The sequence below is a fragment of the Merops nubicus genome, unplaced genomic scaffold (assembly GCF_000691845.1).
Source record: "Merops nubicus isolate BGI_N331 unplaced genomic scaffold, ASM69184v1 scaffold1369, whole genome shotgun sequence".
Classification (NCBI taxonomy): Eukaryota; Metazoa; Chordata; class Aves; order Coraciiformes; family Meropidae; genus Merops; species Merops nubicus.
The window spans coordinates 80,813-96,432 of NW_008628981.1; the positions used below are offsets into that span (position 1 = coordinate 80,813).

At 38.3% G+C, this 15,620-nt stretch overlaps 1 protein-coding gene across 1 annotated transcript in view; it reads right to left on the minus strand.

Moving 5' to 3' along the window:
* PHEX (phosphate regulating endopeptidase homolog, X-linked) overlaps positions 1-15,620 on the minus strand; it is a gene marked incomplete at its 5' end in the record, with an annotated part of 79,824 nt that overhangs the window by 11,085 nt on the left and 53,119 nt on the right. The window contains 2 exons of the mRNA XM_008946846.1: positions 3,061-3,115; positions 15,358-15,416. Coding sequence (XP_008945094.1) covers positions 3,061-3,115; positions 15,358-15,416 — 114 coding nt within the window. The remainder of the gene's footprint in view (positions 1-3,060; positions 3,116-15,357; positions 15,417-15,620) is intronic.

Sequence of the window (15,620 nt, forward strand, 5' to 3'; positions counted from 1 at the left end):
TGGGTCTGAAAACTATATTTGCAGAATTTTCACTTAAAGCTGTTAAAAGTCTGAATGTTAAACTCTTGTTTAAAAGCAAACTTTAATATAAAACTCTAAAAAGCATAGCAATGATTCACTCTTTTAACCAAATCCCATATTAGCATCCTATGAGCTCCAAAATGACTCCTTAAGTTGACTGCATTGTCTATATTCTGGGAACTAGACAGTTACAGATAAAATTATTCTCTTAGTGTCATCATGAAAAAAAGAATAGATCAAAGGCCACAACGGGCTTCCATAATGCCAGCTCAAATTGTTCTTCACTGGCATCCAACAAACAGACTTGTAAATGATTGACTTCAGTTTGTACAACATTAAACAGGTCTCCCTTCAGATACGAAAAGAGAGGTCATACAATTTCCTTGCACCTGCCCAGGAGTAGCACGTTATCAATAGTCAGATCTAATGTACTGGAGAAACAGAATAGAGAGACATATTTTGCACTCCTGATTGATAATTAATTATATTTTTCCTTGTTATACCCAAATAAATATGCATCTGGGAGAAACAGGGATGAAAGAAGGAAAGGCTAAAGGGATTTTTTTAATATCAAGTGCAGTGGATAACGTGAAGGGAAAGTGATCAACTGAATGCAACTTTCATTTGTTAAGTTGTTCTTTGTGATTTTAATCGTTTCAGTTATTGAGATGCCATAATTCAAAGCAGCTTGTAGTATTTCTACCATATTGTACTGAAATAGGAGAAAGAAAGAGGAATTTGAAGTAACATGTTATTACTGGACCTAATGATCCATAGCACACTAATTGCTCATCTCAGTCAAGCCCAGAAAGTATTATATCATTTAACTCCCCTTTCTCCCCTGATAATTCTTCACCTTGTTTTTTTTTTCTTTCCTGAAAAGTAATTTGCGTGTGATAAAATCTTCCCTAGTGAATTTTTTCTTCCAAGTACTATTGGAAAACTTAACTAAAAAATACTGGTTAAAATTGCACATTTCAGCAATGAAAATATCACCCTTTTGTGTGACAAGTTTGTAATCTTGTGTAGCACATAGTGATAATTATCCATACTAAATGTACTCTATTAGACTTGTTTTCCACATCTGAAGTAAAGTGGTTTATAGGATCTTTTGCAGCTGGAGAAGTATAAAAAAAGAAAGTCACAAAACATGTAAAGACATCGAGATGAACCAATAAGGCCTATCACTAAATACATCGTATTTTTCCTCTGAGGTTCTTGGTTACCACAAGTCACAGGGACAAAGAACAGGATGGTGCCAAGGCACTCCTAGGGCTTGCCCCAGCTCCAAAAGATGGAGTAAAGTTTGGGGTGAAGTATAGCCTTTACTTCTGTGAATCCCTTTCAGCATTTTGTCCAGGTCCACAACAGTTTTGCCAGAAATGCTCCCAGCCCTGTTTATGCTCTTCACTTCTGGGGCACAGCTAGGCAGAGATGGAGGGGATTGGGTGCAGCCCAACAGATACCTTATTAAAGGAGAACTTTCTGGGACTGGGGAGCGTCAGAGGGCTGTAAGGAAGCTAGCAACTCAGGTGGTCTGAAGTCTCCATTTCAATATATCCAGCATTGAAGACTCATGACCATGAATGATAGCATTTGAATAGTTTTATTTCGTGTACTGAGATGTAAAATGATAGCTTCCCTTTATGCAAATAGATGCAACCATTTTATAGTGGTTATGCTGGAACTCAATGCTAAAACACCACTAAACGTTAAATATTTGCTAGACAAACCAGTTTTCCAGAAAGTGCTGATGACTTTTTGATGATTTTTGTGTTCCAGTGCCATGTTTCTTTTCAGCAGACAGAAAACAGATCCAGAATATTTCAAGGACAAAAGCAATCTGTTGTCTGATATAAAACAGCTACATTTGTTTACTAAATTTCATTTTGATATGTACTCAAGCAAAACCAATTTAAGCTAAGGTAACCTTTAGAGAAGAGAAATGAGGAAAGTATAATTTTTTGAAAGAACCACAATTTTATCACTATGGCAGAAGGTCAGTGTAGAAAGAAATCTCTTCAGAAAGAAAAGCTGGAAACAGGTCTGCAATAACCACAGCAGAAAATAAGTTCACCTTAACAAGAGAGGACTTTCTTCTATCCCCAATTACCACTTAGAAAGTCACCTGGCTTTTAAGAATTCCCTTTGCATGCAAATTCATTTGTTCCTAAATTGAATGTGTCTCTCTTTATGTATTGCTAAATTTCCTGTTTACAAAGATATATCCAGATTGGAAGATGGCAAATCCAAAATGTTCTAAAAGTTTGACTCTTTTTTTAACAAAGATTTATTAAGGATATGTTGCACCAGTTACTGGCTTTATGTAACTTCAAAATAACTTTCAGAGACTGCCTTCAGAAACTTTTCACGGTATTAACCTGCCCTAAAATGGAAAATTATTGAACTGCATAAGAGCAATGATTTTTCAAAATTAAATATGTGACCTATAATTACTCTTCCTCAGTTACAGTAGCACATGGGCTTGCTCAGGCAATCACTTATGCACATGGAGATATTCCCAGGTACCCCGACAGGCACAGGTGAAGGCCCACTGTTAATCCCTGATATTAGCAGAAAGTGAACAATAAACTGGTAATAAATGGCTCCAGAGGGTATTCACTTCTGTTCAGGAAGTGTTAGTTACCTGATTTACAATTCTTTTTAATATGTGCCATGTGCACACTGCTGCACCTGCATGCTATAACATTGATACACTTGCACTCAGGTGCACTTCATAAGGCAAGAAATCAATCATCAGTTTAAGACAACAGCAACACATACAGCTCCCAAGGGTAAAAAAAGTTATTGCACAAAACAGCAGTTTTCAAAGTCTGGTTTTTCAAAATTAAAAGCAGGATGCAGCATGGAAGAACAATCAACACAAGGGCCAAGCTTTCCCTGTGCACTACCTTTTGGATATCTTCAGCAGCATAGCCTTCTTCTCCATGCCCTCTTCTTTGTCTATATGTACTTCCAACACCTTTCCTTATTATTCCTCATTTCCAGGTGCATGAGGTTCCCTGGTGCAGTACTTACCTAGGATACTCTGTTCCCCAAAAGAAAGGCTTCTGCAATTCTCCTGCTGGGAATCCTGCAATAGCAAAACCAGTAATAGTAAGGTCTCTAGTTCAATATGGATGAATAACAGTCACGAGGCCCAAGGATTTGGATTTTATAACCTTTCTTGTTTAGTTTCAGAAGGTTTTGCTAGAGGAGCTTTCACTCAGGTATTCGTTTCAGAATGCAGTATAGATGATCTTTGAGAAGAAATAGAGGTTATCCCTCCTTCAGAAACACAATAGCAACAAAAACCTCTGTATGTGTCAGTGCATGTTTTCCTGTGAAAAAACACCTGATGTTTCCTGTGAAGAAAACCATTGGCTTCCCCTCAGATGTTCTGACAGAGCAACAGACAATGTATAGGTAAAATGCAGCAAGAATTCAGAAAGTGATAGCTTCATTAAGCTTCAGTGGGGCAACAGATATATGAAAGCAATAAAATGTAAGCCTAATGCTATATAGTCTATGAAAATCAGAAGTAAATTAACATACTTAGACACTTCAGTAAAGGAGAACTGTAGACTATTACAGCTGTAGAGTCAGTCTAGCTACAGGAATTACCTGGTAGACTACCTAGTCACCAAAAGCCTGTCGATGGAGACAGTGATGATCTGCTGATGTTGCACATATGAATCAAAATTGTTCCTCAGATTCAAAGTCACAGGTCTGTTTCTAATTCCTGGAGGACATTTCAGTGTTATTATTCTGAAGACAGTGGAGCAGAATGTGGTAACAGTTTAACAGTCAAAAGAACTGCTAAATCAAACAGACATCTGTGGTCGAAGTTTTTATATGTTGTTGAAAAATGTCATCCTTCTGGGCCCAAATATGGAATTTACTGTCTCATGGCAGGAATTCCCATATATAAAGTACAGGCATACACCTACTTTGAAGAATACCCCACATGGACACTGCCTTGTTAAGGAAGAATCATTTTCCTCCCATAATTCACTTGCTTTCCAAGGAACAACTGCTTCAGCTTATGGCTATCTCTTCAAGGAACTGTCTAGCTACTCAGATCAAAACAGAAACTACATTCACTTGATTCTAACCCTATTTCGGTTTTTGTGGATAGATAGGAGACAGATTTCTTTATATCTGAGATAAATTATCAAATCATATTTTTGACCTTTTCTTACAAAGTTTTTTAAGAGAGAATGCAGAGTGCAATTCATGTCAAATGTTTTGGGGAACTCCCTGGCTGCCTTGATTACCTATTTGCAATCAGCTCACAAAAAGCATGGGTTTCAAACTTAGATTCTGAGTGGGGTTTTTTTTCCTCTTCTCCAGGTGCTGCTTTGTTATTTCAAGTATGTTATCATTCACTTTTCTAGTGCTACAAAACACAATTGTACCAATGTCGAGGACAAAGCTTTCCTGATCTAACTCTCTTCATCTCCCAGGGCACTCAGAAGAGTATTTACTATGCATATTTTTAAACACCTCACAGCAATGGTACACTCATGCAACATGATGAAAGTTGCTTGTTAACACACTAAGTTAAAGCTAGTGTTAAGAGCTGGAAATCTAGTCTGAACTACACTGCCCAGTGCCTTCAAACTGAACCTCAGGAAAGGTTTATGAACATGCCAATGAGACCATTTAATGAAGAATCACTAGGGTCCACTAACCCTGAATGTTCCTCTCCTGTCAATAGCAGATGGGAGAAACTGTGACCAAAATTAACAAATGAGCCCATACTGAAGACGGTATGAACCAAGACAGCACCCCACAAACCCTGTTCAGGGATCACACAATCCTGCATGCCTGTCACTGCACCAGGAAGCTATCGAGATCTTTTAAGGAGCTACAATTATTTTGTCCAGGTATAGACTTTTGTAGTGAATTTTCACTTGTCTGTATGCCAAATAGAGATAATACACATTATTTACAGTAAACTAGGTGCAAACCTTCACTCAGGCTCATCCATCTAAGAAATATAATCTAAAGGTGCCTTCACAGGACATTGCTGAAACACAGACAGATGTGAATTAAATCATGAGATAAAGTTTTCACTGAACAAGTCATCTGAATTAATAGAAAGCAGATCCAATACTGAATCCATACAACAAGTTGAGAATTATTTTACTCAAAACCAGTATCCATTTCAGGTAAGAAATGCCTGAGCATAGAGTTTGTTGAAGGACTGTTTTCTACTTCTATGCAGCTGTGTGAAACACCTTTGTAGTCTGCACAAAAAGGAAGTTTAGGAAGTATTTTCAGTCCAAATCAAAGTCAGAAACTACTAGAATGTAACATATTTTTTGAAAAAAAAAAAATCTCAGGGAAGTGCGATGCATTGCCCACAACAGGACCTTTTTTTTTTTTAATTCTCTAGTTTCGAGTTATTCTTGGCTAGCTAGTAAAGCAAAGGTGTCATCCTCTCCAGAGATTACTAACACTAAATGAGGGAGGGTGCTCATCCACTATTACAACACTACAAAGAACAAATTTGTAGTTGAGAACACAGAGCATCCCTCTGTATGCGAAGTTTCCCTCAGACAAGCATCAATCAGATCATTCTTGGAGGAAGCAAGGATAAGAATATCCTAGACCTACAATCTCCTTGAAATTATAACAGGAGATCTATCACCTGACAGGTTCTTAGCTTGTGCTGGTTTGGATCCCTCAGTTTAGGCAATTCCCTTGTGAAGTCTGTTTCTTGCTTGCTTGGCATATTATACCTCAAAGAATTAATGACAAAACTCAGGGAACTCACAGTAGGCTGTAGAAGCAATAAATGCTAATGAGATTATTTATATGCCACTAGAGTCCAAGCAAGCAGAGGACTGATTTGGAGGAGTAAGTCAGCCAGGCTTCAGAAAATTTTACATTTTGAGGAATTGATACAAGCACTGGGGAGGTACTTTAAGCTAACACTTCACCATAAATTTAGCCAGTATTGCATCTTTTCATGCCTTCTCCCTGTACATAGCCCCAGAGAAGAGATATGGGCTGAGAGCCTCTCTGCCCATACACTATTGCTACTACAGGTTCAGAGCTTACTCCCAACAGCACACATAAAGAAAACTCCACTGACTTATTACAGACCCCACACAAACCTATCTGCCATAGATGTTTAGGGGATTGGAGCACCTCTTTTATGAGGAAAGGCTGAGAGACCTGGGGTTGTTTAGCCTGGAGAAGACTGAGAGGGCATCTTACCAATGCTTGTAAGTACCTAAAGGGCAGGTGTCAAGAGGATAGGGCTAGACTCTTTTCAGTGGTGCCCAACAATAGAACAAGGGGCAATACGCCTAAACTAGAACAGAGGAAGTTCCATCTGAACATGAGGAAAAAATTCTTTCTTTTTTTGGTGACAGAGCACTGGAATGGGCTGCCCAGAGATGCTGTGGAATCTCCTTCTCTGGAGATACTCAAAACCCACCTGCTGCAATCCTATGTAACCTGCTCTAGGTGAACCTGCTTTGGCAGGGTGGGTTGGACTAGATGATGTCCAGAGGTCCCTCCCAACCCTGACCATTCTGTGATACATAGACCTGGAATGCAGAATCTGACTTGTCTGCCTTACAATCTACTTGCTTTTGGAGCAATGTTATAGAACTGCAGCATCATTTTGAGATAGGCACTGGGGTCACATATCACAATAACACTGGAGGTCTGTGGACAGCTGAATTCAGGTTGTCACAGAACAGCATTGATACCTTACATGCATGCATCTTACAGGTGGCAAGGTGGGACACCCAGGCTAGATCATCCCCCAGATGGACTTTGTGCTGCTAATCACAACACTTTAGAGCCCAGCAGTTCCGATGACAGCCCTTTAAGCTCAGCAGTACAAACAGTTTTCAGTCCACCTGACTATCCACTTGCCTAGCCCATTTTCAGCAGTTTGTATTTGAGAATGTTAGAGGAGACAGTGCTGAAGGTCTTTCTAATGTCAAGTTTAATCACATTCATGGCTTTCCCTTCCTCCACCAAGCTAATTATCTCCTTGTAGAAGGCTGATCAAGGAAACTGTTTCCAGAATTTAATCCATCGTGTACACAGGGACTGATGTGAGGCTAACCAGCTTGTAGTTCCCTGGGTCTTCCTTCTTGAAGACAGGGTGGCATTTGCTTTCTTCCAGTTCTCAGGAACCATCCCAAATCACCACAACCTTTGAAAGGTAATCAAGTGGCTTCACAAGGACATCAACCAGCTCCTTCAGCATTCAGAGGTACACCCTGTCAGAGCCCATAGACTGGTGTCTGCCCAGTCTCTTTAAATATTCCCTAACCTTCTCCACCTCTGCTGGGGGTATGTCTCCTTGATCCAGATTTCACCTCTGGTCTCAAAGGCCTGGGATTCCTGAAATCCAGTCTTACTAGTAAAGACCCAGACAATGAAGGCATTGAGTACCTCAGTCTTTTCTATGTCATTTGTTACCAGGTCCCCTGCCCTCATTCAGCAGTTGGACCACGTGTTCCCTAGACTATCTTCTGCTGCTGCTACACTTGCAGAGTATTTGTAGAAACATTTCTTGTTTCCCTTCACATATCTTGCCAGGTTAATCTCCAGGTAGGCTTTGGCTTTCTTAATGCCTGCAACTGGACCTTCAGACAGCGACTGGGCTGAACTTCCCTCTTACTGAGCTTACTGTTCTGGAATACAGGGGAATTTGAAGCAGAGGAGTACATCTGACTTACTTTAAATATTTCTTTCTGAATTTATACTGATCTTGAATGCCTGACAGCACTCTTTACCTGCACACAGGACTACTTCTAATTGAAGGTGTCTAGCTTCTCTTTATCAATTATGTAATTCTCAGCCTCACTCAACAACAAGGCACTATATAGCTTGTTAGAATGTATTACAAACTTCAAACTTTTTTTTTTTTAATTTTACAGGGCATTTACTACCATTAATGAATCCATTTTCCAGCTAATAGCTTTATGGTATTATTACACACATTTTGCAGATTAGCACCCTGAGATTCCATGTAATATTTTTACTCCATTGAGGAGACACAAGCAATAACATCTGATCTGATATTTCACTGAAAAATGAAGCTTAATAATAGATTAAGTAAGCTGAACATACATGAGAAACCTCACCGAATCATGAGGAAATTTGGAGTTCAAATTTAAATATTAATTCAAATTCTATAGTTCAATTGCATTACTCAGTTCTATTGCATGATATTTCTAACTGAGCAGGACAAAAATCTAGTAAAACCTTATTTCACATTAATGCATCTACAATTTCCAACAATTAGTTGGTTTGTTTAAAGGAAATTCTGACAGGCTAGTTCTTCTGCTGACTGCTTGCCTAACTAGGATGGATATTATCATTAACAGACAGACCAGCAAACAAACTCCTTCCTCTACTCCCACAACACACACCAGAGATCCAGAGTGCCAGACAACCAGAGGGAAGAACAAGTCAATGCACCCACTCACAACACAGGATGTGCAAAAGGGAGCAAGCTGGTCAAGGAACCATGCCATGGGAGATGGAACCATCTAGACATGGAATCCAGTTATGTAGAGGTTTTCCAAAAAAAGACTCATCTTTTCCCTCACCACCCTGGGAACTCCACTTGCTACAGCAGAGCCCAGGAGCCTTTCCAACAACCAGAACCACCACACCCCACTATAAGCCAAGTCAGCTCTTACAGAGGTGGCTTCTTGCCCCGCCTCCAAGTTGATGTGGAAGGTGGGGGCACCTGGTGTTGAAATTCTAATCAGTTGCCACACGATGCTGGCCAGACCCCGGGTGAAAACCAATCAGGAAGGTCTTTCTTGCCTGGTTGTGAGCATCATCCATATGCCAACCCTCCTTCAGGGCTGGGGGTTTAACCCCAGCACTTCACTAGTGAATCCAGTGTGTAAATAATGGACATAGGAGGCAGCTGTGCTAAACTGTACAATGTTCAGGGTACTCTGCCCATCACTGTGCTGGCAGTTCTCAGCTGTGTTTAAGAGATGTAACTTGTTTGTCAAGTGTCATTGAAGGAATTCAGACGGAGAGTTTTAAAGGATAAGTTATAAACAGAAGGCTAGCTGCTGGTCAGTAAACAAAAGATATTGAATTCACATAAGGGATTAAACATGAAGATAACTAGGGTATTGGTTAGTTATCTAAAAACAGCACAAAGGGAAAGATGCATTTGTTTAAAATGGTTCCACAGACTTCTGTTTGGACAACTGAATCTCTTCCCACTGCCTTTTCAGATTATTTTGCATGTCCTCCTTGGGCTCTAGCTGCCAGTCCCAATAGACAAGGGTCACTCTCAGATACAGCAGACATGAAAAAACATATTGGATGCTGTAGAGCATCCCAGATAGCTTTGATTAGCTATATGTAGGTTATTATGATCAAACTCTCTGTCATAACATGAACCTAAACCCTATACTTCATTTCAAGTTTTATCCTGTTCATGGAGAGGATAGAAAACATAAATTTTGTAAGGCACAGTGACAGTTTCATGCTGTGAATGAATACGAAGCTTAACTTTCCAAGAAGTTAATAAACTCATTAACAGATAAAGAGAAGTGATGGTCTTAAAGCAGCCTTCAGACTCAGCAGACTCTGGTTCAATTCCTGACTCAGTTACTTCTTCATCTAACAGGAGGATATTTGCTGCTCATGAAAAAGAAAGAAACAGCATTTCCCAACCTCAGTGAGCCAATGTGAGGGAAACTGTGAGATGGTTTGTGAGGGGCCAAGGAATATTGTGTGTTAAGAGACTAGGAAACCTGTGAGAATAGCTGTTTTTAAAAGAAACTTAAATCTTTATTTTCTAAAGGAAAAAACTCACTGGATTTCACAGAAAATGAAGGGGGAAAAAAAAGTTCTCCTACTTTGTATATTTATATATAAGAATTTTAGGAAGAATAAATAAAGAATGGATGTAAGGTTCATGCATCAACTCACCTGTGACTGTAGTTAAACAAAAGAGAATATTGGTCCTTGGTAAATAGGGAAAACTGACAATGAAGGCTCACTTAAGAACACTTTAAACTTACTTAATAACAGATCTCAGAAAGTGTTCACTCTAAATCTGTTATTTTCATTAACCTCCTGGAAACTAATGGTGCACTTGAAAATACTTCATCAATAACCTTCCAATTAGTCTAGATCTTAAGGGAAGAGAAAGTGCCCCTATACACAGTTCCTTCACCCTCCCCAGCCACAGCACCATGTGCTCTTTGCTGGCACTTCCGTGGCTCCTGGCAAGGTAAGAGTTATGCCTTGCAGCTCACAGCATCAGCAAGCTGCCAGCATCAATATCTGCATGCTGTTTTCTATAAAGATGATACTTAGTGGCTAGTATGAGCTCTCATCTGTAGTTTTCTCTATGGATGCTAATTTAAACATAATTTTAAAATTCTGTTTTAGGTTACATCTTCTTCCTGTAACGTGTAATGAAACTACTCTCTAAAGAGGCCTCTTGACTTCCACTAGAGAACTGCAGTACAAGCACAAATGACTTAGAAGAAGCATGGGTATAAACTTACAGAGATAATATCAACAGTAGTTAATTCATCTATTCAAGCTTACAACTTATGAGTGTGTTGCTTATATTTGCCTCAGTTCATTCTAAATCTCCTTTCATTACTGTTCACAATCCACAAAAGTTACTTTTTCTGATATATTCTAGAGGCATACATATATACACTTGGAAAGAAGATCAAATACACCAAATGCCTAATGAGAAGTTCCCTTCTATCCTTAACATTCAAGGGCAAATATTTTAGTGCTGCAATGAAACACAACCTTTTCTTCAACAGAAGTATACTAGTATATTTTGATCATAGCTTGTGTCTCTTTTCAACACATATTTGTTGGCTGATTTAAAGCTCTTTAAAACAAAGAGAGCCTTCTGGAAAGTGTTTTTGTTTTCCAGTGATGGTAATTAAAAAGGTAGTATCCACATTGCTTAGATTAAATGAAGTGTACTTTGATACATTTTACAATCTAAAGGTACAGACACAATACCAGTTCTCCTTGTTAAGTCCCTAGAACTGAGGGGAAATATACAAGCAAATGCAAAGAAGATTGAGAAATGATCCAAACTACGATTGAAAAATCATTAACAACCATTATAAATATGCATGGTTGTTAATCTAAGACACTTTGAATTATGGAAAAAGAGGAAATAAATAAATTTTAAAAATAACTCATGTAAAGAGAACACCAGACGCAAACTTGTATAATGCTTTACTTATTAAAGAGAATGTCAGGAATAAACTTCTATAATAATAAGATAAATTATATATACTATATTTTTTAATGTTGCTCTTTGCAACACATCTTACCTTGATTCATCTACTTATTTCTTCTTTGGAGATATTAACAAAACTATCAATAGTTTAGTAATGAAAATGAAGTGAAGCAATAGCAAACATTAAGATGTTTGTACTAAAGTGCAGCAAAATTTGTTACAATCTACTGCATATGCAAGTTTTGCTCTACTCTCCCAAATCTAATTATTTTCTATACCGTCTGGTTTCTACTCTCTATTAATTTTCACTTTTAGTGAAGAAAGACCTTTTCTTTCAAGTAATCGAGTAGTCAAGTTAAAAACACTTAACAGCTTGCCTGTGTACGAAGATTGCATGGAATTGTAAGCCTATGTCAGTGACACAGACTACAGAGACAGAAGAATTTGTAATCCTTCCACCAGGAGCATGTCAAAGACCTCCCTGTGCTCTGAGCACAGAAGGCAAAAGCATATTCCTAAAGTTAAGAAGTGCTCAGGGCCTACACATTCTCCTGCACTTCTGCAGGTACCTGATGATAGCTCTTTTTCAGAATCCATGGTTCAAGGCATCGATGTTTTTTTCTCTTAACTGTTTCACAAAGCCTTCAAACTAATCAAGTTTGGAGTTGCTGTGGTAGATAACATCACGCAGTACATTTCCATTTCCAGACGTAATGGTCTTAATTTTTAGAATCAACTTTGGAACCAAGTATTTTCCAGTTAATGTAGAAGCTGCTTTCCAGAAGAGATTTTTATTATGCCTTTTAAAATTGTCATTTCTCAAATTCTCCTTCTTAGAAAAATTATTTACCAAGAGCAAAAATAGATGGGCCTTGAACACACTAAAATTGAGTTTGCTCACTGAAGAGCAGGGGCACTCAAGCAGACAAAGAGTTTATCTGGTTCATTCTCTTATTTCCAGCAGTATTCAGTAGTAGAGAAAGACCGTCAGGCACCTATCTGTGAAGTAATTATTCTACTTTCCACCTTTGAATAATCCATAGCAGAGGAACCTGTCCTCCTGGACTGAGTTTATACCTGTCCTTTTGTTTGAAGCAGAACATCCTCTTTTTCTGATCAGCTGCTAAGACAGTGACAAGCACATCCCTCTAACTGTTTTGAAAGCAAGTAATTTGTTCCTACCTCCTTTTCTTATCTCTAATCAGTCAATAATTTATGAAAGGACTTTCTTTCTTGTCCCATGACATCTTCCAGTTCATAGCATTGGGAAAGAACCTCATCAAATGTGCTGTATGGAAATAAGCATAGTATATCAAGCATACTTACTTGCTTTTGGTTTAAAATAACTCTAATAGACTAAGAAAGTGTGATTTTTTTCTGAAAGAAAAAGCAAAAACTAAATCACATTGACTTTTCACTATTATATCATATGCTTATTCATTCATGTCGTGATCAGGACCAGTGCCTTTCATATAGGGGCTAGAATGCCTTTTTATACAGATCACTCAGGATTCTCTCTTTTAAAAAGAAAAAAAAAAAGGATTTGACACTTGCCACACCTATTCTTCCTGTGCTTAGGCCACTATAAGTGATAAGCCATACATCAAAGCTGGTTGTTTAGCAATTTTGTGTCTAAGTTCCCTTGAAATCCCTGGGATAATATTATCTGGTCCTTATATTTGTTACAATTAATTTTATTAATTTCCTCTAAAGTACCTTCTATTGACACTAAATTTGCCACATTTCCTGGGACCTACCTTCCTTAAGAGAACACTATAGGATAGGAACTTCTCAAACTCTTGAGTGCAAAGATTATCTTATTTTTATGTATTTGAAAAAGATTTTGTTTGTAGTACTTATGCTCTTAGCAAGTTGGTCCTCAAAATCTTTGTGGGCTTGCTATATCACAGCTTCATATTTAACTTGCTAGAGTTCACGCTTGAATGTTATTCTCAAATGACTCTCATTTATAGAACTTTTTTTTCTGTTGTTTAACTAGGCCTTTAAAAAGGCCATTTTTCGTAGCATATCAGCAGCCCCCACAGAAGAACTTTGTATGGATTATTAATAAAAACATAGCTGCAAAGCAGTAAGGTATTAACTGCTGGGCAGGAGATTTGTCCAGCAGATACATCATGCCACACAAGTATGCACAGACTTGCAAACTTCAGTCTCTTGCAGCACAGGTCTTTCCTAGCAGCACTGATGTGAACTCAGTAGTGATGTGTCAAAATACTTAGCAAGTTCAGACCTAAGCATCTTCCTCCCACATCTCACAGGACTTCTTCCCCTGCAAATCACATCAGCAGTGGATTTCTGGAACAAGTAGAAGGCTGTTTGTATTGTGCTTTTCTTTGAATTTTCCTTCCTATTCCACATCATTTCAAGGGCATGATTATATTTGTACCTTTCTCAAGTAGAAGAGGGTTTTGTTCAGAAAAAGCCACCTAAATCCTTTTCCTCTTAGGAACAGTCCTAAAAGGACAATGAGCAACACTATCCAAACTTCAAGGTCAGATGCCAGCAATACAAGGTCAGCAGTTATGATAGAAAATACAATTGCCTCTACACCCATGACTGATTAGTTACATTTGACAGCTCTCTGCTTCATGACACAGTTAGACACACCAAGTGTGAAATTTAGCTTCAGTGGCTCCATTACAGCTTTCTTTATTGTGCCATGGCAGAAAAGCTGAGAGAGACGAACACTGCTGAAACTTGAAAGAGTCCAATATTAAAGAAGACATAACAGCAGTGGTTCTCATTTCTTGCTGACTGGGACTTCTTTTCGTTCACACCATACATCTGAAGTGGCAGTGGTGGCCAGTGCTTAGGAGCAACAATTGTACTTCATAGGTACCTCAGGGCAATGACCAGCTCAGGGAAGTCTGCCTCAAGTGCCCCCTCAGAAACCAAAAAAATGTGGCTGCTTAATGGTGGCAGCCCTCAAATAAAAATAGAGCTGTCTAAGCCTAGAACTGATGTCAGTCAAAAGAACTGCCTAATTATTACAAATTACTTTGCTTAAACACAAAAGAATCCAAGTGAATGGTTAGAAGGCAAAAACTGTTTACAGAAATCATTAGAAGCAGTTACTGGCAGACCAGATAGCTAGTCCTCTGCTGTAACTTCTTCAGTGTGATACATTAATTTTGTGCCTTTCAAAACCTACTCTATGTGACCAAAAGAGAACCAGGAGAAAATGGGAGAGTTACTCAACAATTTTTGACATGCCTGTCCTTGGGGTCTGAGACCACAGAGGTTACAGCAGCCATCATTCAAACCCTGACAGCCCAGAAGAAGAAGCGTGATTTAACTTGCAAAGCTAGTAAGAGTGAAGAAAAGTGTCACATACTGGTAACAGACTAGTATAGACTTCTAAAGCCAGTAAGAAATCTTCTATGTAAAATCTCCTTAAAGCAAATGGCAATGAACAACCTAATCCATACACTCAGCTCTAAAAAAATTTCTATTTCCAAACCAGGATTTATGTTCACTAAAAACAACCAGTAACTAAAATTAGCATTGGACAGGTGTATATATAAGATAATTTCATCACACTATACAGACAAGAATTTCAAGTTAACTACAGATAACATTCTTTATCCTTGAAGGTATTGAACAAGTCTGCTGGACACCACTTTTCAGGTTTTCTGGTCTATATCATAGTCTCCTCTAGTCATGTTTATTGCTATATATTTATTAAAATTAGAGGACTGAGCTGCTATCACTTAAAGAGTTGCTATATATTTATGGTGGTACGGGTACACATGTTTGTGCTACAGAAAAGAGAAGACAGAAACATAAAGCTTTAACAAAAGTTATTTAAGCTAACATTTGCAATGGACTGAGTACATGCACAAGTGGCCACTGCAATGCACCTGACATAGGTAACTCATTAAGCAACAGTAATTCAAATTCATGAAACCCCTTGGTTTTCCAGAATTATCCTCTCACTTAAAATATTTCCCAGCTGAATTACCAGGTTTAAGCTTTTGATTTTCAGTCACAAACACAAAAACTGTATAGATATTATCTGAAGCTAGATACATACATTTCCCAAACAGGCACTTTATAAGGAGGCTCAGAAGTCAGATACTCACTGATCTGGTTGGTAGATGCACTATAAAAAGCATTTACAGTAGTTGGGCTTGTAAACCACCTGTGGTAAGAGCAAAAGAAGTCAGGTGTCAGTACACTTACACACCTTTATGAACAGAATGAGCAAAGATAAAAAGTGAACTCAGTGGAAGGAAGCCAAAATGTCAAAGACCTAGGACACATTAAAGCTTAAGTATTTCTCGCTTTCAACACATGCTGCCTACACTTTTTAGAACATTGAAATCTATTGTTTAATAGCTTTAAG